Source organism: Triturus cristatus, chromosome 10, assembly GCF_964204655.1.
Source record: "Triturus cristatus chromosome 10, aTriCri1.1, whole genome shotgun sequence".
NCBI lineage: Eukaryota > Metazoa > Chordata > Amphibia > Caudata > Salamandridae > Triturus > Triturus cristatus.
This window is the reverse complement of record NC_140593.1, coordinates 332,285,263-332,306,492: the sequence shown is the minus strand read 5'-3', so window position 1 is coordinate 332,306,492 and position 21,230 is coordinate 332,285,263. Positions and strand designations below refer to the sequence as shown.

The following is a 21,230-nucleotide window of genomic DNA, read 5'->3' as shown; positions in this document are numbered from 1 at the left end:
AGCATCAGAAAAAAGATACCGGGGAAAAGAGAAGGGTCTAGGTGGATGTCTGTCCGTTTCAATTTCTATTATGAATGAAATCGGGTTATGATCCGATGTCACCCTAGGGCATATTGACATTTTACTAGTTGACAGTATAGAGTTAGAGGCAAAAACCATATCGATACGCGAGCAGAGCTTATGGGCGGATGAATAGTAAGTATACCCTGCTAAGTGTGGGTGAAGATATCTCCAGGCATCCTTGATTGCATGTATATTAGCCAAATCTAAGATGGCAGCCCTCGTCTTACGCATCCTTTGCAACGCACCCTTTCTGGTTGTGTCCATATTATAATCCATAACACAATTAAAATCACCCAACACTATACGTTCCCCTTCCCAAGTAAGTAATTCCATATTGACCTGATCAATTATTCTCGGTTCATCCTGATTTGAAGCATAAACCCCACAAATTATATATTGGAGGCCTTCCAAAGTCACTTGTACCATGGCCCACCTGCCCGCTTTATCCGTCATTTTTTTGTTGACTTCTATTTTAAGCTGTTTATGCTTCAGTATGGCCACCCCTCGAATTGAAGCATTGAAGTCTGTACAGACCAAAAGATCATAGCCTAACTGATTCAATAACTGTCTATCCTTATATGCAATATGAGTCTCAGTTATAACTACCATCTGTGGGTTATGCATCCTAAGTTCCTCATATACTAGTCTCCTCTTATTCCGATTGTTAAGCCCAGCCACATTCCAAACTAGAAGTTTTAGTTGATACATTTAATTGATATTGTTATTATAAATTCTGACAGAGCTTCTACCCAAAAAAAAACCATAGCATTCTTGCAAACCATATAAGCTTCTCTTAGCCAAAAGAACATAGATATATTTGTACTCATGATGCATTTTTTTATTTTTTCCCCTCCCCCGTTTCCCACCCAGTAGCTCCCCTCTGGTCCCCCCATTTCGGTTGACTGCCGTTCCCTTGGCAGTCGGTGAGCGGATAAAACACTGTTAGGGTCCAGGCTTTCAACACTAATCATATGAAAACAACAGCAACACAAAAAGAAAGAGGAAGAAACCTGTGCTACCCAATGTGCTACCCAATGTTCATAGGAGCAATCGCTCAGTTACCATATAAACTTTTAAAACTAACCAAGATATAACTGAAAAATCAACTAAAAGCGTATGCACTGAGCATTAGCATTAGCCTTAGACACTATCATAGTTGTTAGCTTAATCATTTCCCCTGTCGCCAGGAGGCAATAGCATTTTCAACCTCATTTACTTCCCCAAAGAAATAAGGTCGGCCGTTTTTAATCACTTTCAACTTAGCAGGTTCCTGCAAATAAGCTTGATATCCAAGTTCTTTAATTGGATCAATGAATTGCTTCAGTTTCCATCGTCTTTCTAACGTGAGTTTGCTTAAATCAGATCTCACAAAAAAGATAGTAGAGTCAATGGTGACTGGAGTGTTAGGCCGTGCTTTTAGAGAAATAGCTTGTCGAAGCAGATAGTTGCCTATATAAATCAAAACCGGCCGTGGAAATTTACCACTCTTATCTTTTTGAAATAGGGGTAAGCGATGAGCCCGTTGTATCTGAGAGTCCCAGTCCCAATCTGAAAGGTCGGGAAATGCCTTTTGAAATAGTTGGGTAACATATGCTCTTGGGTCCGCCCCCTCCGCTCCTTCAGCAATACCAAAAACACGGAGATTCTGTCTTCTCTGTCTATTTTCTAAATCTTCCAGTTTATTTTGCATCTGAATTAATTGAGAGGCATGTTTATTCACTTCTATTTCAGAGCGCTGTGATTTCTCCTCTGTCACTACCACTCTTTGCTGTAGTTCCTCTATATCTTGAGATACTGACCCCAATTTGCTCGCCATCTCTTGCAAAGAGGTTTGAGTTCTGTTATTATCCTCCCTCATTTGCTGATAATGTTCTTTAGCTTCTTGTTTTTGTTCATGTAGGAGTTGTAAGATTGTCTGAAAAGAAGCAGACACCTCCCCTTGTGGATCCCATTCTGTTGGCCCGTTAGATAAGGAAGAAGCGACATTTTCCGTGTGTAATTCTTGTATGTTCTCTTCTGTCGGAGTAATTAATGCCTCATCTGTAGGCCCAATTAGAGTGTCAGGCAAGTCATGAGTTAGGTCTTGGGTTATACTGCCACTGCTACCACTACTGTTATTCTTGTTAATGCTACTGTTGCAGCTCTCTGACAAAGAAGCGGAGTTGTCTTCCGTAAGTATCGTGTTAGGCACCGAGGGTACTGAAGGTACTGAAGGGTGTGGCTGATCCAATAGACTTTCCCCCAAAGACCCCAAAGACCCCAAAGACTCTGCCGATTCCTTATTCAGGCCAGATTTATCAAAACTATCGGTCTTTGCTTTTGTCGCCTTTGCTACATTAGGAATATTGGTCTGGGTAGGGCTGAGTGGTACAGTGATCTGGTTTAGGTCTTTGGAGATAATGTTTTGATCGTTGGGGCTGTTACCAGATAATCTCATTGCCATAGATTTAACACCGCCCTTAGCCTGTACCCATTGTCTAATTGGGCTGTTCTCCGCAATCATTTTCATAACATTTGGTTTGGATTTGCTTGTAATTTTAGTAGCTTTATTCTTATTTTTGCCCTTTAATTTCTTTGTGGTAAGTGTTTTATTTTTGTCTTTGGTCGCTTTTAACATCGTGCTACTACCTACATCGTTGAGATCCACATATTCTTCATCTGTCTCTGCGATGTCGGTATTGTCAGTATTTTCAGCGCCCTCACTTTCTCCCACGCCCTCAGTGCTCCCTTTATCTGCAGGCATGCTGGTTGTATTAGTTATTTCAAAGTGAGGGGTGCTCATACTAGTATCAGCATCAATATCAAAACTAGTCAATTTATTCACCAGTTCTACCGGTTCATTATCTTCTTTGGTTAGAGTTTTAGACAGACTAGTTAACTCTTCCTCTGCGCCAGCCAACTCAGTAGTGTCTGTTGTAAATAGCATAGTTGCATTGTTTAAGGTATCATCGATCTGTGCTGCGGCACTAGAATTCTCAAACTCCTCTGTTCTCACTTGAGTGCCCTCAATTACTAATAGGTTATCAACTGTGTTATCAGCAGCAGCACAATCAGCTGCATAATTTTTCTTTTGAGTCGGGTATTTCTCCCCAAGTTTACCTAAATGCAATTGTTCTGCATCTAAGGCTACATCCGTTGCGTTCTTAACACATGAAATTTTCTTACTTGTTGTAAGTTCGTTTGTGGCTGCGATTGAGAGTAGCAGGGGGGTCGTCGCTCTCCCGCTAGCAGCTGTTGTGTGGGTCGTGCGCGTAGGAGGTTTTGGAGCCATCGTGCTGCTGCTCCCGCTGCCGCTCGTCTCCTCTGGCTGTGCTGTTGCCGGTGCTGCGGGGGAACGCAGGCCAAACCAATTGAGTACCGTCAGTCTCGTCCACCTCGTCAGACTCAGCCAACTCGGCCAGCCGCGCGAAGGTTCCTGACTTGTTGAGGCTGCGGTATTCTTCGCGGTATTCTTAGCGCTAGCAGCCCGTAGCTGACTCAGGATGCGATCACCGATCAGCCGTAGCTGCAACATTCAACGCGCCCCTCTGTTCCTGCAGTTCACGTAAGTCTTTTGGCATATGAAAAAAAGCAGAAAAGCAGAAAAACAGAAAAGCAGTCACTCCAGTATTGCGTTGCCGTTTTCCAATCGCGTTGCCGTTTTCAAGATCACGGTTTTCAGATCATTTTGTTTGGTATCCGCCTGGACCCGTTTCAGTGCTCACCACTCCGGCGGTGTCAATCCGCCATCTTGGACCCGATCCTCCGCCTGTTTGGGTATTTTTTGTATGTTAATTTGAATCCTACATGGGTACATTGTTAAAGGAAACTTGAAATAAAATTTAAGTGGCTTCATACCTGGTCATCCGGTTCTTTCTTCAGTCTACCACTGTTACTAACCAAATATCGAAGATCATTTTCTCTTTCCCAGTGTCCCTACAGCCTTATCACTTCCCTTTTTGAAAATACAAAGTTCCTCCTTTTTCACTGGGTGTAACCTTAAGCTTTCAATCCATGGATGGATCACCTGAGCCTCCTATCTCAGTAATATGCAGCATAGTTATACACCACCGTCCATAACAAATATTTCGTGGCCTTGACATATATTTATAATTCTCTAGTCATTAGTGTTAGCCCTGTTATTTTTCTTTATAGGTAATGAAACTGATTACATTATTTGTCAGTTTTTAATCTGACTTATTGTCTATAATAGGGTACTAATAGTGACTTTGCACCTCCATTGAAAGTTTCTCAAGTTTTTTCTCTTGTGCCATCTTTAAGTCTCGTTTAGTCATCATATTGCTCTCTGTTCTGCATCCCCTATTTGCATTTGGATTCTCCTTCATGGGCCCTCTTGTCTCCCATCTAACCACAGTCCATGTCCTTCTCATTCAGTATTGATGCCACTACTTCTGTCATGAAACCCAGACCAAAGCATTTCAATTAATGTTTAGTCTGTTACATGATTACCGTGTTATTTTTGCTTCCAGAGTTTGGACTCTTCCTAGTCCAGACAGAACTATATCTTTTATTTTGTGTAGAATAATCTTTGTTAATTGAAGGTCACTTTACAAAAGTATTCCTTCAGCTAACATCTTTGATACTAAGTTCCGCAGACATTGTACTTCATTTAGCCTTGGAATCCATCAATATAAGCTCTTTCAACTCACATGTTAGATTGAGATGGGAGTTTAGTCTAGTGGCAACTTTGACTCATCTATGGTAGTGCAAATGGTTAATATGCCTGCTGCAAAGATTGTGTACCATGCATTTTAAAGAAGAACATTTTATGTGCATAGCTCATTGGGCTACTACTTTTGTCACAGATATTCTTTTGTTGCTGTATAGTTCATAAATTACAATCATAATCTAGCACAGTGAGCTATGAACTGCCATTAAAGAGCTGCATGCAAACTGCATGGTACAAGTTAGTAAGGTATGTTTTTTCCCAGTCTTTCAATATACTGATGTTGCTAAAATAAAAGGTTTGTTTGGGTAGAAATAAATTCTTATTGTCAAAGTCAACACTAACCACTGTTGTGTTTTGAATTCTGAGTTTGTGCTTCTCCAGACTACGCACTCTTACAAAATGCTTACCAGTATGTGATTCTTACACCTTGTAGTCTCCTTTACCTTATGCAACATTTTCTTTACACTGATTTACATGCGTATAATTCATTGTCTCTGTATGTATGTATGTATGTATGTGATGTAAAGTGCTCTGACACCCTATTGAGGTGCTATAAAACAAATGAAATACATGTGACAGAGGGGCTATGGCGAGATGAGAGTCACTGTTGAAGGGTGATAGTGAGGAAATCTTTGGAGAGCCCCAACAAAGACTGTCGTATCCTGGTGCACAATAAGGACATCATTTACTATGTTTTAATACAATTGAATATATATTGACAAATGTGTTTCAGAATGCATCATTTGTTCCCAACTTTTCTTGGGGTGGGAGCCCCCATTTGCATATTTTTTCAATATAAAATAATAAAATCTTCAGTAATTTGAGTATTTGTTAGGTGTGTACTTGTTTGTGGTTTTTGTTTGCAAATTACTGTTTTAATGCTTGACATCTAAATCGTACAAATTGCTTGGGGGTCCCTGGCTTCCAGTAGTGACTCTGTTGGGATCCTCAGAAGTCAAAAAGTAGGGAACCACTGCTCTAAAGAGACTGATAAAAACCACACTCTGGATATAATCATGCCATTTGAAGATTAACCTCTTTGTTAAAAAAAATGTTTTGCTCCGTCAGAGAGAAAAAACTAAACATTTCAGTTCAAAAGACCTTTGCTTACCTGGCCAGCCCTTGTCATGAAACCCAGCAACTTTGTCTAAGTTAAAGTATGATGGACCATAAGAGAAGTGATGCTGTTTACAAAAAAAAGTATATTGCAGATCAAAGAGAAACGTAGGGTCTGTGCATGAGGAAGGTGGCAACACTGATTCTTCACCTCTGGTGGCTGAACCTTTCGTCTGTCAGACACCCCACTAACCAATAGGACACATGTGTCCCTGCTCTCGGGTTCTCCACAGTGCAGCTCTAACTAGTATAAATGGTGGTGTAGCGAATGATCAATCAAGGGTGACTGGTCTATCGCTGTGTCTGCAGAGTTAACTCTATGAAACATTAACACAGAAAATATGTTTTGTTGTCATTAAATTGTAAATGTAGCACCCATAATCTGCTGTGGAACACCTCCACGTCCACGGGTGTAGGCAAACGTTTCAAAATCCACCTCTGGAACCTTCACCACTAAATTGGCAGAGAATGCCTCTTAGGTGGAGGGGACTTCATTGCCATGGCGGAGAGCTCAGTATATGCCAATGTTGCCACACTGGCAGCCGGAGGAAAATGCTAGCAAAACTCAAATTCACCCGGTTAGCATTTTGTAATAAAACGTGAGCTTCATCTATCGAATCTGCAGTTAAAATTGCAACTATTATGTGTGCAGGATATAAACCATATTAAAAGGAAATATGATTAACGGTGTTTTCTTCCTTTGTTCTAGGTTTGGAGAACTTTCCATGTGGTGATGGAAATCGAAGCACAACACCAGTATTCCCCTATTTTTAAAACCACATTTCAAGCAGATTTCTTCACACCTCCAAATAGAGCCAGAGCATGCAGGCATTACATTGAATTCTGTTGAGCTTTTTCTCTTCGTCAAATTGTACATAAATGAATTTAAATAAATTATTTGAGCATTCAAAATTGTTACAGAGTAACACAAATTAGCAGTTATTGTTACTTTATTTTTGAGCTTTGAGTTTCAAATGCACCCCATCTCCCCTGTCGCACCAGCCCTCTAATAGCATGTACAATTATCATTTCATGAAATGATATTTTTCGTACATGGTTCATTACTTGGTTCATCTAGTATATGCAGATCACAATATTTATTTATATCCGGTTAATTATGTTTGACTATCAATGATGTTCAAGCTATGATGCATCACTCAAGAAATGAAATCCTGTAAAGTACTTATTTCACACTTAGTTTAAACCATAATTGTGTTTCTCAGAAACACTCTGATCAGCAAAATATTAATATTACATTTAATGTAGTAGCATTGCATTCCTTTTAATGTCTTTTTTGGCAGTGCTGTTTATAATTACTCAACAAACGTGCCTCCATTTTTGTTTAGAAAATGCTGTAGTTTAAATTCAATGTTTTTATTTTGTTTACTCTTCTACATTCCTGCCATGCTACACTCATCACCGCTTTCTCCATGGACGTTTGTCACAACCAGTCAAGCAAGCACAGACAACAATGACAAGATGAAGAAATGTATTTAAAGCGTAGTTTCTAGAACATTGCAAACATTAACGTGTAAAACCTATTGATGAAAATATCCAAATAACACTAATTATATATTAACAATTTCTGAAGCTGATATTTTGAGAAGTGCACTGGTATTGGTTTTCTTAAATTTCATTGTATTAATATTGTTGATAACAACTAAATCATGCCAATGTCCTGAGGTAGGTTAATGGGAAGGAAACCATGGTGAGAAGAGAATAAGGAACTAGTGGTTTGGGGAGTTCGTACCCTGCAAGAGTTAGTTAGGAAAGATAGGAGAACACAGTGATAGAGGTTCACGGGGGTTTGAATTTTCCATAAGACCTACTGGAACAAAAACTAGCATCCTTACAAAAGCTGCTCCCCCTTCCATAACCAATAAGAAATCTATGACCAGCATCCTTGACCTTACCTTTCATTACTCAGCATCCCCACAATTGGCAGAAACATGGTGAACCCTCTCTGAGCGTTGTCCTAAACTCTGGTTCTGTGCTCAGGTTGGGGTCCAGAGTGTTCCAAACTCTGGAACTGATTTTGATCTTGGCAGACGGGTTGCTCCAGATTGATATTTCGGTGTACTGGATATCCGTCACCGTTGTGACAGACTAACCCTTCTGTCAAGCTCTAAACCAGGCCCTCACCCAATCCAAGAAACTCCTTTCAACTGAACTATTCAGGAGGTCATTTTTTCTACTGAATCTTCCTTGTTTCTGTGATCGAAGAATGCCACATAGAAATTCCTTCCCCATCCTGCTACACTTTAACGACCTACGATTATTTTGATTGTTGATGGTGTCACCACAATATAAAAATAAGGCAGGAGGATCATAACAAGAATGAGCCAAGATTGTAAAGAATATTGTATGATGTCACTCTTGGTTAACTCAAAGAGTGATGAGGACCCATCTGCAATTCTCCTTTATCTCATTCTGGAGCACATCAAATTTGATCCATGTTTGACCTGGTGCCAAAGGAGTGACAACACAGGCTCCAGATTGGGAGCTACTTAAAATACAGCACTGTCAGCAGAACCTTTGGGTCCATGTGTTAAACTCTAAATGATGCATCTGGAGTGTTAGAGTTGGCAGCTAAATGGGCCTCGTTCATCGGATTGGTATCAGTTAATAATGTATATGGGAAATTTGTAAGGCAAATCGTTCCACAAAACCTCAAGCTACCCTGTGGCATTGTAATTACGGAGATGTACAAATTTGGTTAAATGGGGTAGAAGAGAGCTATATCCTCAGTTCTTTGCTGAATCTGGAGAAGTTGTGAATGTCTCTGAATTCTTGGGGTGCAACACGTGTAAAAGTTTGCTGCCAATCTTCAGATCTTTAGTCTCCACAGGTACAGTATGTAAATGAAGCAGGTGTAATCAGTGCCAAGAACAAAACACAGTATTTTACAGTGAGAGTAGATAAGCCTTAGTTAGCAGTACATTGTGTGTCAGCATGGACAAGCAATCAAAAACCTATTGATTACATATTCTAGGAAGACAAATGAAACAACAAAGAACAGCACCACTTTCTCACAAGCTCTTGTATCATAGTTCTAGGGCTGGTTAACAGGCATGGTTTTCTGCTTCTGCGGTGAGAGGTATTTCTTCCAGTTAAACCACAATGAAATCTGTTGTCCTTCTGTGAAACAGCCACCATTAATTACTGCAGTTGTTAAATTCCCTCTGTCAAATAATCAATGTGCATACAGTCTTCTCAATGTCCCATGAAGATCTTGGTTAAGGTACATCATATTCGGCAAAGTAACTTGGAAATAGGAGCTAAAGACGTATATTATGTTTGCATTTGGTGAAGGGAGAAATAATTGGCTGGATCTCATTTTTGCCACATTCCAACAGATTGCCATTTGGTGAGAAAACAAAATGGTTCTTCAGTGGTAGTTATGAATAGCCTGGCTCACGTCACAATCTGATTCGCATTAAGGAGGATTCAGCTGGTCATTTTTTGTCCACTAGGTACTCCTCGAAAAACGACTTTTTAATTTTACAGGGACTCCTCCATGCGGTCCATCCTATTCTTCAGGTATCCCAAACTGAAAACCCTGCATTAGCTGCTAAAGAGACATTTGTATTCGTGCAAATGTGTTGAATGTTATACAGTTGACTTTCATCAGTGAATTGAAATCTCTGGATCCAGTGTTAAAACTTCGGCAGAAACATGAATCAAAAAGCTGAAGATACAATAAATGACTAACTTTATGTGTAAATGTGTTTATTCTACTCAATAAAAAGATGAATATAAAAAACAGCATTAAAGATGAATTTTCGTGACCTAGTATGAACATATCACTTCGTTGCTATAACTTTTATTACTGCAACAACCAGTTGAAGCAAGTTTTGAAAGTTTAACGTGGTATTATCATTAAACTATCTGTGCTTCCTGGAGAGTGTACACTTGCAGGTCTGTTTTTTCACTGAAGTCTAATGCATGGAATCCTAAAAGTGAAGTATTGCCAGAAATATTCAACTGGAGAGACTATTATTCATCTCTTTGTGCTTGTATTGTGAACTGAGATTGCTTGCACATAATGATCCTTGTTCTCCACAAAAAGAGTGAATCTGCACCCACAGAAATATACCCACATGCGGTGCAGATATACTACTTTTTTGCATTCACAAACAAATCCAAAGGTACGCCGAGAACGCTGAAATGTCAAGTGACCTTTTGTAAAGAATGCGATTGGTCCCTTGCATAGCCCTCCATAACAGAGAACTTCACTAAAGGCCAGTCAGGCTGTCTGTGCAAATGTGCTTTTTTCTCCATCGGAAAAACATCCCACCCTGGAGAAATACATTCGCCTACTCCCCCAGCAAGTCTAGAACTTCACCTTTCCATCCTGGAAGGGGAGTTACTCCAGGCCTTGGCCACTGTAAATCTTTTACCATTTACAAGGTGTTAGAAGGTCTCATCAGAGTTTGGAAATACCCACAAACATACATGAGTGAGTGCTCTCAAACTTTCAAGGCAAACCATGGCTTGACATACCAATTACCTCCCGCTTGAGTTGTGTATACTACTGTGAAAATTCGCAGTAGTTGATGCTTTTGTGCTTGTGAGGAACCCCTATGTGGATTTCTTTCTGGTATAAAATGTAAATTTGGTAATAACCCTAAGTTTATGACTGAATTTATATTTGTGAATGGAGCCTTATACATTTTCTTATTTAAATTGTGTGCATTTTCCTCTGACCAGAAGCAATTATTTTGTATTTGCCACGCACAATTTTAATGTAGGACTACCTCTTCATCTGCACCATAAAGGGGAAGATTTACTAACGCCTTGCAAGGCAACTTTCTGCACTGTGTTGTGTGAAAGGGAGACAGCAAAATGTTCAATATCTACTAAGATATGGTGCACTACTTCTTTTTCCTGGCGCTGACCACTTGTGTAAGCCTAGCACCAACAGAGGTTCCCTTGAGCCATGGGCAAGATTGTTTTTGTGGAGGAAGAATTACCTTCCTGCTCAAAAACAATAGTTAGAGCCATATTGCTCTTTTTATGTATGTTGTAGAGTGCAGTACACATGGAACGATGAAGTAAGGAAGAGAAATGAAGATATTTTTTCTTGTTACGCCTCTCTCAGGTAGGCACACCATTTTGGCGCAAACGCAGGTTTACTTACTAGCCTGGATTTGCAGTACAAAATCCACGAGTGGATGCACAGGAACACCCATGCTCCACCCATGGAACATCACCTCAATGCATAGTAACACAAGGCAGCTCTATGCACTGTGTTGATTTTACATTTGCTTTGCGTGGCTTAGTAACTTCAGTAATTCATTTTGCGTCAGCGCTGCATCTAAAAAGTGACGCAGTCAACTACTTAGTTTCAGGTGTTATCGATTGGAGTCACACACTTGAAGTTTCTTTTTGAATGATGACCCAAGGATGTCTCAAACAAAAATGCACAGTAATACTGTGTATCATGACTACTGTGTCATCCGACCGAAGAGTAAAATCCTTTCAGGTCCACAAGGAATAAGCATGAGACCAATTTACATTGGAATGGAGTTCTGTGGAGATTATTCATGTATTAATATGAGTGACTATTTTTAGGACCCTACTTAGCCATTTCTGCCTGATTGCGAAACAATGCACCAACAGTAGGCTGACATTTTTGTTTGTTTTTGCTTCTGGCTGTGATAAAATCGGACTGTTAGTAATCTTGTTGCTTTAAATTTTGTAGCTCTGTGTTAGAAATGGTGGTCTCTAGTTGGCAATGGTTTGCACCTTTGTCCAAGTAGAAACCCTTGCCTTTAGTCAGAGTTACTCCCTTAAACAACCCTTGCTCACCCCCTTTGTAGCTTGGCACAAGCAAACAGGCTTATCTCAGAGGCAATGTGTAAAGCATTTATGCACACATACAGTAACACAGTGGAAACACTACAAATGGACACCACACCCATTTAGAAAAATAGGTCTTCTTTATCTAAACCAAACAAGGCCAAAATTACAAAAATCCAACATACAATAATCAAAATATGCACTTTGCAAGAAGAACCTCAAAAATGCAGTTCCTTGAAGTTGGTAGCTCCATCCGGGGCTACCGCGGTGCTGAATACAACAAATTCAACAGTTTTGGTCAACCACATCGGTGTGGACCTGCGTCGGTGTCAGAAGACTTGTAAACAGTACCTTTTGGTTACAGCTGACCGTGTCGGTGTGGGCCGGTCGCAGTTGTGGTGTGTAGTGAAGCGGTGTGGCTTGCGGTGCCCTCAGGTCATGGTGCAGGCTGCGGCTCGGTGACGGTCATCCAGCGGCATAGATGAGACCGGGCAGCGGTGCAAAGTGGGGGCGGTGCTCGTTGTGGCGCTGACAAGTCACAGTGCAGGCGGCGGTACTGGTTGATGGGGGCTGGCGTCTTGGGCCCAGACAGCAGTGTGGGACAGGGTGGTGCGTGGTGCGTCATGTGACTTACAAGCAGCACCCCCAAACCACAGTGCAGCCAGTGGCGATGATGTATGCTTGTGGCATCATAGTCAGTGAAACCAGGGTGGCGGAGTGAACTGTGATGGTGCGGTTTGCGGTGCCCACATGTTGCGGTGCAAGCAGCAGCTCAGTGGCGGTGTTCGCTGTCATTGGTTGGACCAGGGTTACGGTGCGAAGTGCGGCAGTGCCCTCTGCAGTATGTTCAGATCACAGATGCAGTGTCAGTGACGGCTGCGGTTTCTCTCTGTGGCAACTGGAACGCCCGGTCCCGGAGGCGGTACCCAGAGGAAGGTGAAGCCTTTGCTGTGCCTGAGACTTCTTGGACAGGGAGCAGGATCTACTTCAAGCCCTTTGAGACACTCAGCAGAAAAAATTACAGAAATGTCAGTCCAGTCCTTTCTCTGCCCAATACAAAAGCAGCTACTGCAGGCCAACACAGCAAAGCATACAGCAAAGTGGTAGTCTCTCCTCACAGCTTCCCCCGCACTTCTTCTTGGCAGGTTCCTTGATCCAAGCGAGTTCTAAAATCCTGGGGACCTTTCCCCAATGTTTATACCACATTTTCCTTTGTTCTCTCTGTGCTCAGTCCAAACCAGTTCTGTCCGCTCTTGCCTAGCTTCCTGGCAGGAGGTAGAGACAGCATTGGCCAAGGCAGACCAGGCCTGTTCAGGTGCAAGGAACTCTCCTCCCACTACTCTAAATGCAGCCCAGATCTATGCAGCCTAGCCCTGACTTATCCAGAAAAGGCAGGACACACCTCAACCCCACCCCCGTGGCTGTCTGAAGAGAATGCACATCCCCAGCCCCTGTCACTCAAAAGCCAGACAGTCAATCCACAACCCACAAGAGGCACATAGGATGGCTAAGCAAGAAAACACTTACTTTCTAAAAGTGGTATTTTCAAACACACAATTTAGATATCATCTGTACTAAAAGAAGAATTTTTAAATTCTGAGTTCAGTCATACTAAACTCCATCCTTCTACCTTGTCCCAATTGGAAGCTATACTTATAAGATGTTATAAATAAACTCACAATCTATCCTATGAGACCGATAACCTTTACATTGTGAAAAATGTAAATATACTGTATTTCACTATCAGGACATGTCACCCACACCAGTACATGTCCTACCTTTCACATAGACTGCACCCTGCCAGCGGGTACTTTGGACCTACCTTAGAGGTAACTCACATTTAATAAAAGGGAAGGTTAGGGCCTGGCAAATGGTTGTACTTGCCAGGTCGACAAAGCAGTAGAGACTGTGTGAGACCCCTTTGAAAGGCTGCATGTGTGGGTGGCACAATTCGTTCTGCAGGCCCACTAGCAGTAGTTGACTTAAAGGTCCTGGGCACACATAGTGCACTGTACTAGGGACTTAGTAGTAAATCAAACAAGCCAATCATGGAAACACCAATTCATATGCACAATTTACTTAGGGAGCATTGCACTTTGGCAATGATCAGCAGTGGCAAAGTGCCCAAAGCATCTAGACCAGCAGAACGAAATCCAGCACACAGCAAAAATACTGGAGGCAGAGGCCAAAAGACAGGGGAAACCATGCCAAAGATGCCAGGTCTAACACTGCATGAAGTGGAAAATGTGTGTCTTTTGCATATGTCCTGCCGATCCTCAAGAAAGTGGATACGGACCCAGCAGAACTCAAGCATTTTAGGCCTATCTCTCTCCTGCCAGCACCTGCCAAAATTCTTGAAAAGGAAGTTCAGAAGCAACTTTCTGAATTCCTGGAGTCTAACAACTATCTCCATGACTCCCAATCTGGCTTTAGATCATGGTATAGCACAGAGACAGCTCTGCTGGAAGAGGCGGAAACAATACGTGAAACTTTAGACCAGGGTAGTTGTGCAATCCTTGTGCTGCTGGACCTGTCCACAGCATTCGACACGGTATCTCACTGGATTCTGTTGGAGAGACTTGAGCACCTGGGGGATCCGGGAAACACTCTAGCCTGGTTCCGCACTTTTCTTGAGGGCCGGTCTCAGCAAGTATTTCTCCTCCCCCATGTCTCTTCTTCTAGACCACTTGTGAACGGAGTTCTCCAGGGTCCGGCTTTGAGCCCTACTCTTTTTAATGTTTATCTCACCCCCCTTGCTTCTTTAGTCGAGCAATGAGGTGTGAAAGTTGTCTCGTATACTGTTGATACTCAGCTGGTGTTCTCTGTTAGCGAACATGCCGAGGCAGCGTTCGACAATTTTAAGCACTGTCTGATCAACATCTCAACTTAGATGACGGACAGCTGTTTGAAAATAAATACTGATAAAAAGGAGGTATTGTTCTTCAATCAACCTTTTCCTCCATGATCCAAACTCAAGTGGCCGTCTGAGCTAAATCCTCCACCTATCCCAGTTGATTGAGCTAGGAATCTTGGGTTTAAATTTGACTCAACCTCTCCGGCAAGGCCCAGATACGCCAAGTTTCCTTATCTTGTTTTTGGAAACTGAAAGCCTTGTGGAGATTTAGTCGTCTCCTGCCTATGGATTGCAGGAAAACTCTGGTCCACGCACTAGTTACCTCACAGCTTGACTATGCCACCAGCCTGTACTTGGGTCTCCCAGCTTATTTGATTAGAAAACTGCAAACTATTCAAAACGCTGCGGCTAGACTCATTAGAAACGTGCTGCTCCGCCACCACATCTCCACCATCTGCGTAGCCTCCATTGGCTGCCTGTCAAAAGGAGGATAGAGTTCAAGGCGCTGTCCTTTGCTTATAGAGCAATTAGAGACATTGGCCCAGGATATTTGAAGCAGAGTCTCCAGAAATACCACCAGACCAGGGCTTTGAGAACTAATCACCAGGAATTGCTCCAGATTCCTCGCTTCACAAAAGCCAGGATTGGTGGCCGCGCTTTTTCAGTGAGAACTGCTTCTCTCTGGAACTCTATGCCTGACCACCTACGGAAGGCTGAGTCAGAACTTATGTTTAGGAAAGCTCTGAAAACCTGGCTTTTTGGCCTACCTTAGTTCCTCCCCCCTTCCCTGTCTGCTGTATCGCCTGCTAGCGCCGGGACACCTCTGTTGGAGGTAGCCGTGTGCTGTATAAATGTAAATTATGATGTTGTTATGGATTTTTTGCAAGTCAGAGATTAGTATTTAGTTACTTGGTCTACTTTGAAAAGAAATGGAATCTCTTTCAAAAATGTTTTACAACCCATATTGCTCATCACATACTACATAATTAGTCTCAGGGTTTAGCAGAAGGTTTTAGGCTGAGTGAGCCTACACACAACAAACTATGAGTAAAATATCGATGGTCACCACTGAAAAAACTGCCACTGATGGTATTCTGAATATAGAAAATATAAGCTTAATCTAATATGTTTATTTTGTATAGTAGTGAAACCCCCACACACTAAATTTGGTCCTAAACCTATGACCAAATGAATCTTTTTTTTTACACCTGGTAGGTAAAAACCTATTTACATATTTGGACATCTCCTCCAAGAATGTGGAGTTCTCCCACCTATAAATCTCACTCAAGAGTTGGGAATATGTGTAGTCCAAGGCGTATTGATTGTTTTAAGTATGGGAACGCACACACACAACTACATTTGTTGGCATTCACAAACTCCTTTTAATCCCCTCTGCAGCCTACAAAGGGTTGGATTTTACTCCAGCACAGCGCTGGTGTAAATTTCCTTTCCAGGGTGCGAAGGGGAATACATCACCCACATGTTTGGTGGGGTGTAAAGAAAGCATTTTCTCCATGGCGAAAAATACTTTCAACAAAAAGCGTGTTTGCGCATGGGTGGTCCCATTGTCCCTATGCAGAGTTCTTCACTATAGAAAACTCTGCATAGTGTGAATTAAATCCCGAAGGAGAATGTCACATGAGCATCCTAGGAATCTGCATTAAAACCTGTGTTAAGTCCTGGGAATTTCTGTGAATCCCAGACAGTAGTAACTTTACACCCACACTTACGTGTACATTTAAAAGTGTCGATTAACTACTTTCTTAGTTCAGACCTTAAATGTAAGCAAGTTTATGGTAGCAGACAAAACGCGCGAACTAGACCAGAAATTGTATGCTCATATAAGGCCTTTAGTGGCAAAGTGGAACAGCAATAAGGTAACAAAAAAAGGAGTGACCCATCCAGTGTCCACCTTTAACACAGCCCACAGGCAGCTGTCGGCACAAATCCTTCACACTCCCACACCATTACACTCTTATTCAAACCCCTCTGAAGCCATGGTACACACCTTCCCTTCACAGGAATCACACAAAGTAATCACAACAGAAACAACAGTAATTCATTTTACATAAAGTCAAAGTGATTTCATACATAATGACATCTAGAAGTTTATCTTAATCCACCATCTACAAGAGAACTTGCGTTTGAACTCCCCCACATTACTCCCAAGGGCAAGAGCATGCTTGTTGGCTGCCCCCACTGGATTTTGCAAAACCAGAATTATTAAGGAAGCCACACAGAAAATTAACACTAGCATCAGTATCACCTACAATTCCTACCGTATGGAAAAACCCATTACCTTCATCATCTTCAGTTATACCTCCATCAATACCACTCTTGTTGACAGTATTATGAAATACTGGTATCCTATATAGATTTCATACCTTCTCATCTTATCACAGCATACTGTGTGACTTCCAATACAGTCAGAGGATCAGACCAAAGGGCACCCATATGTTTACCAAGCCCAGTCTTATGAACATTATATACTGTCCAACCATAACAGAAAGATGGCTGATTTTACTTTCCTTAGTACTATTAGTCATATGACCCCCTCATCTGGTACAACTCCACTTTTTTCCTCATTTCATCATTCTCGCTCATGTGTTTTTCTTCTTTCTGTCTATGAATTAACCACCAAGGCACTGAATTAGTAGCTGGTTGGCACCCTCTCAACAGTTTCGTATGGGGACTCACCAGTAACCAGATAGGGTGTAACTGTATAAAAAGAACATAGCCATTAAAGGGTTTCCATCAACAGATACCGGACATGTCAACTGTAGAGATTCCTTCAGAACCCTGTTGAAATGCTCAACCTGGTGACTGGCCTCAGGATGATAAAGCGCCACACATAGATGCATACCGCCACAACTCCTCAAAAACCTTTCAATTTTTTCCAAACATGAGCTCGACCTAATTATTCTACATAATTTCCTTGGGAAAACCCTTTCTGCAAAACACGTCCTGGAAGCTAATGACCACTTCTGTGGTTATATTCCCCAACCATCCCTGCTTCAGGGCAGTTTGAATGGTTATCAACCAAAACTGTGGCACAGGATTCTGTAGTAAATAACGCGAAGTCAGACTGAAGATTCGTCAAGCGTTTAATTGTAGAAAATAGCTACCCAGCGGAATAACATCAAGGCAGCATCTTCTTCATTCTCCAACCGCCCCAGTCCATCGTTTGAACCCAACAGAATCCAACTCCCAAGCAACCCAGCAACACTTGGACATTCTAAACGATGTCACTAACCTTAGAACAGAACATCTTAAAGCAGCAACACGCATAAAATAGATAAAGGATACCACAAATCCTCCTTTCTTACTAAAAACAAACTAATAAAAAACAAACGAAAACAATAAAAGTTACAAGAGAAAATAAACATATAAAAAAGAAAACTGTACTTAGACTTGCAGATAAATAATAAATCGGCTTTTCCATAATAAATAGGGTTTTCACTACCTGTATCTTTTGGGAGTAATAATTGTCCTACCACTTTTCCTACATAAAGGTTCAGAAGATCCACTGGACAAAGGACCACAAGAAGTTGATGAAGAACAAGAAGAAAAATTTTTTGCTTTTACAATTCTGCACACATTCCACCATTTCCCCCTTCAACTTGGATAGCATTCCTACCCACCTTAATGATAGAGATGGGAGGACCAAACGTGTTGTGGCCCTTCTTAACATAAAGAGGAGATTTTATGCGTACCACGTCTCCAACCCCAACTTGGACAACTTTCGCACTTTTCTTTTTATCAAAGAATGACTTTTGTTTGTGTTGAGCACACAAAACATTTTCTTTTACTAACTCCATAAGAGACTCTATATCAGGTACAGCCTTGATCCACCTGTTCATCCAAGCAGGTTTAAAATTTGTATTTGCTCTTCTTCCTCTTAAAAGTTCAAAGGGAGGGACTTTTGTCGAGGAATGGGGAGTTGTTCTATAGAACCATAACACGCTTTCAAGAGAATTAATAATATCACAATTACGAGATTTGGCCCATTTAATGCAATCCCCCTCCACTCTGTTCATCCGCTCCACGAGACCATTGGACTGTGGATGATAAAGTGAACATTTTATGGGTTTGATGCAACAAGATTGTAAAAAATTCCTAAAATTTAGGCTGGTGAACTGCGTACCATTATCTGTTACAATCTCCTAGGGGAAACCCTTCACGCATGAAAACTTCCTTAAGGAAACCAGTAATATTATAGGTGGAGGCTTCCTTTACGAGTTTAATCTCTGGCCATTTTGAAGCATAATCGACAAGAACAAAGCGACACCCACCAGGTAATATATCAAGAGGTCCCATGACATCCAAACCCACTTTCAACCAAAGTCCGGTAGGACATTCAATGGGAAACAGAGTCGGTGTGACTACCTTTAGACCTTTATCAGCTGACTGGCAAACAAGGCACATCTTGACTGACTCACTGATATCACTGTCCATAGAGGGCCACCAGTAACATTCCCTAATACGTCTCCTAGTGAGCGTGGACCCTAAGTGCCCTTCATGGGCATTTGTGATAATACCCCTCCTAAGCTTTTGTGGAGGGATGAGTTTGTCACCACGAAGTAGAATTCCACCTTCCAAAGAAATCTCCGACTCAATTTTCCAAAATGGTTGTAGATTTTGAGGAAGAATACGCTCTCTAGGCCACCCTGATTTAACAAACTCGATGACCTGCTTCAGAATAGGAACGTCAGAAAGGGCTTTCACCCAATTATCCTCAGTACCAATACCAAGCCCACATAAATCAATAGACGCTATGAAGCAATCATCAGAATCTTCATCTCCACAGTCAGATTTTTTATCACCATCATCAAAAGGAAAACGAGACAAAAAGTCTGCCCTGACATTCCTCCCTCCAGAGATATGAACAACATTGAATTGATATTGCATGAGCCGTGACACCATCCTGAGAATTCTGGGAGAACAGCATTTACTGGAACCACCACCAAGAATATTGATCTAGGGTCTATGATCAGTTCTCAACAGAAAACGCCTACCTCAGACATTTGGACAGAATTTTTCTATGGCCCACAAACAAGACAACAGTTCCTTCTCAATAACAGAGTAATGAAGTTCACTATCTCTCAATACTCTGGAAGCAAATGTGACTGTGTGTTCAGTCGTGTGATCATTTTGAGTAAGTACTGCCCCCAACCCTACTTGACTTGCATCCACTATTAGACATCATGCCAAACTCGGGTTATAAGGCTTGAGAGCAGAACTATTTTTTAAACTGTCCTTAACTGAGCATAATGCAGAGGCACAATCATTGCTCCAGTCAAAAGTAACTCCTTTACTGAGAAGGAGAACTCATAGGACGAACAATAGTAGCATAGTTCGGGATGAACTTAGAGTAGTATTCTAAAAGTCCAAGCAAGGACTTGACCCCTGTCTTGTCAACAGGATCGGGAGCATGAGTGATAGCATCTAAAAGCCCTTGTCTAGGTCTGATTCCATCACCGGAAATAAGGTGACCAAGGTATTCAATTTCATCGCACAAAAACTTACACTTCTCTGATTTAACCACTACACCACGACATTCGAAAACATCAAAGACCTTTTTAATTATAGATTCATGCGTGTTAACATCCTTAGAATGTATTAACACGTCGTCTTGAAAAAAAAGTACGCCATCAATGTCTCCCAACATATTTTGCATCACACGTTGAAAACAGGATGCCGCAGAAGCGAGTCCGAAACGCATACGTTTGTATTGGAAATTACCTAATGGTGAGACAAAAACTGTTAGGGATCGTGATTCTGGATCTAACTCAACCTGATGGTACGCACTGGCTAAATCCAGCTTTGAGAAATAGCGTGAACCCCTGACACTTGAGAAAAGATCATCAATTTTAGGTAACGGGTAAGAGTCGATCTGTTGAGGGACCTCAGGTCCACACATACTCGCAATTTTCCGCATTTTTTGCGTGCGACGACCAAGGGTGAAAGCCAGAGTTATGACTCCATAGGCTCAATGATCCCTTGGTCGCAGAGAGATTTTAGTTCGGACTCTAGGTCATCCCTCACACTAAAAGGTACGCCCCTCAATTTATGCTTTACAGGAACAGCTACATCCTTGACGGTGATTTTGTGCCTGAAACCTCGTATGGTACCAAGATTCTCTGAGAAGATGGTTGGATAACGTTCCTTCCAACCTCTTAAATCCTGATCATCCGAAACTACCAGAACTTGCTCAAACGGCCCAGGTTTGAGGATCATTTTAAATAAGCCTTGATTATACCATCCCAAAATGTTCAGGCCTTTGATCGCAACATAAATCTTCCCCAAAATCTTCCTCCCCTGAATACTAGTTCATCCTCAAAAAATCCTTGAAGATCGATTTTACGACCCTCATAAGACACAGGTGATCGATCAGGGGGTTGAAGGGTCCTGTCACCCCAAGCCTCGTAGAATAATTTCTGTGTCAACATAGTGATCCTAGCTCCAGAATCAACAAGAAGATTTAGAGGTTTCCCTCCTATAACAATCTCAACAATAGGGTCGACACACTCTGCGGAATCGTGAATCAAAGAGATGACGTCATGGTTATCCGTAACAACAGAGATTACATCTGAATCAGATCAGGTCTGATTCTACAACACATGCCACAGTTCTTCTACGATTCTTTTTTTTTAAACACACTTTCTCAAAATGCCCTTTTTTTTGCAATAATTACAAACAGCATTGGCCCCAGGACACCCTCCCCCT

The 21,230-nt window shown here is 41.6% G+C and overlaps 1 protein-coding gene across 1 annotated transcript in view; it reads left to right on the top strand.

Annotated features, from left to right (window-relative positions):
* NPY (neuropeptide Y) overlaps positions 1 to 9,746 on the top strand; it is a 74,335-nt gene extending 64,589 nt beyond the window's left edge. Inside the window, exon 4 of the mRNA XM_085631538.1 lies at positions 6,558 to 9,746. Within this exon, the coding sequence (XP_085487664.1) occupies positions 6,558 to 6,582 (25 nt within the window). The 3' untranslated portion in view covers positions 6,583 to 9,746. The remainder of the gene's footprint in view (positions 1 to 6,557) is intronic.
* Positions 9,747 to 21,230: the final 11,484 nt, after the last annotated feature.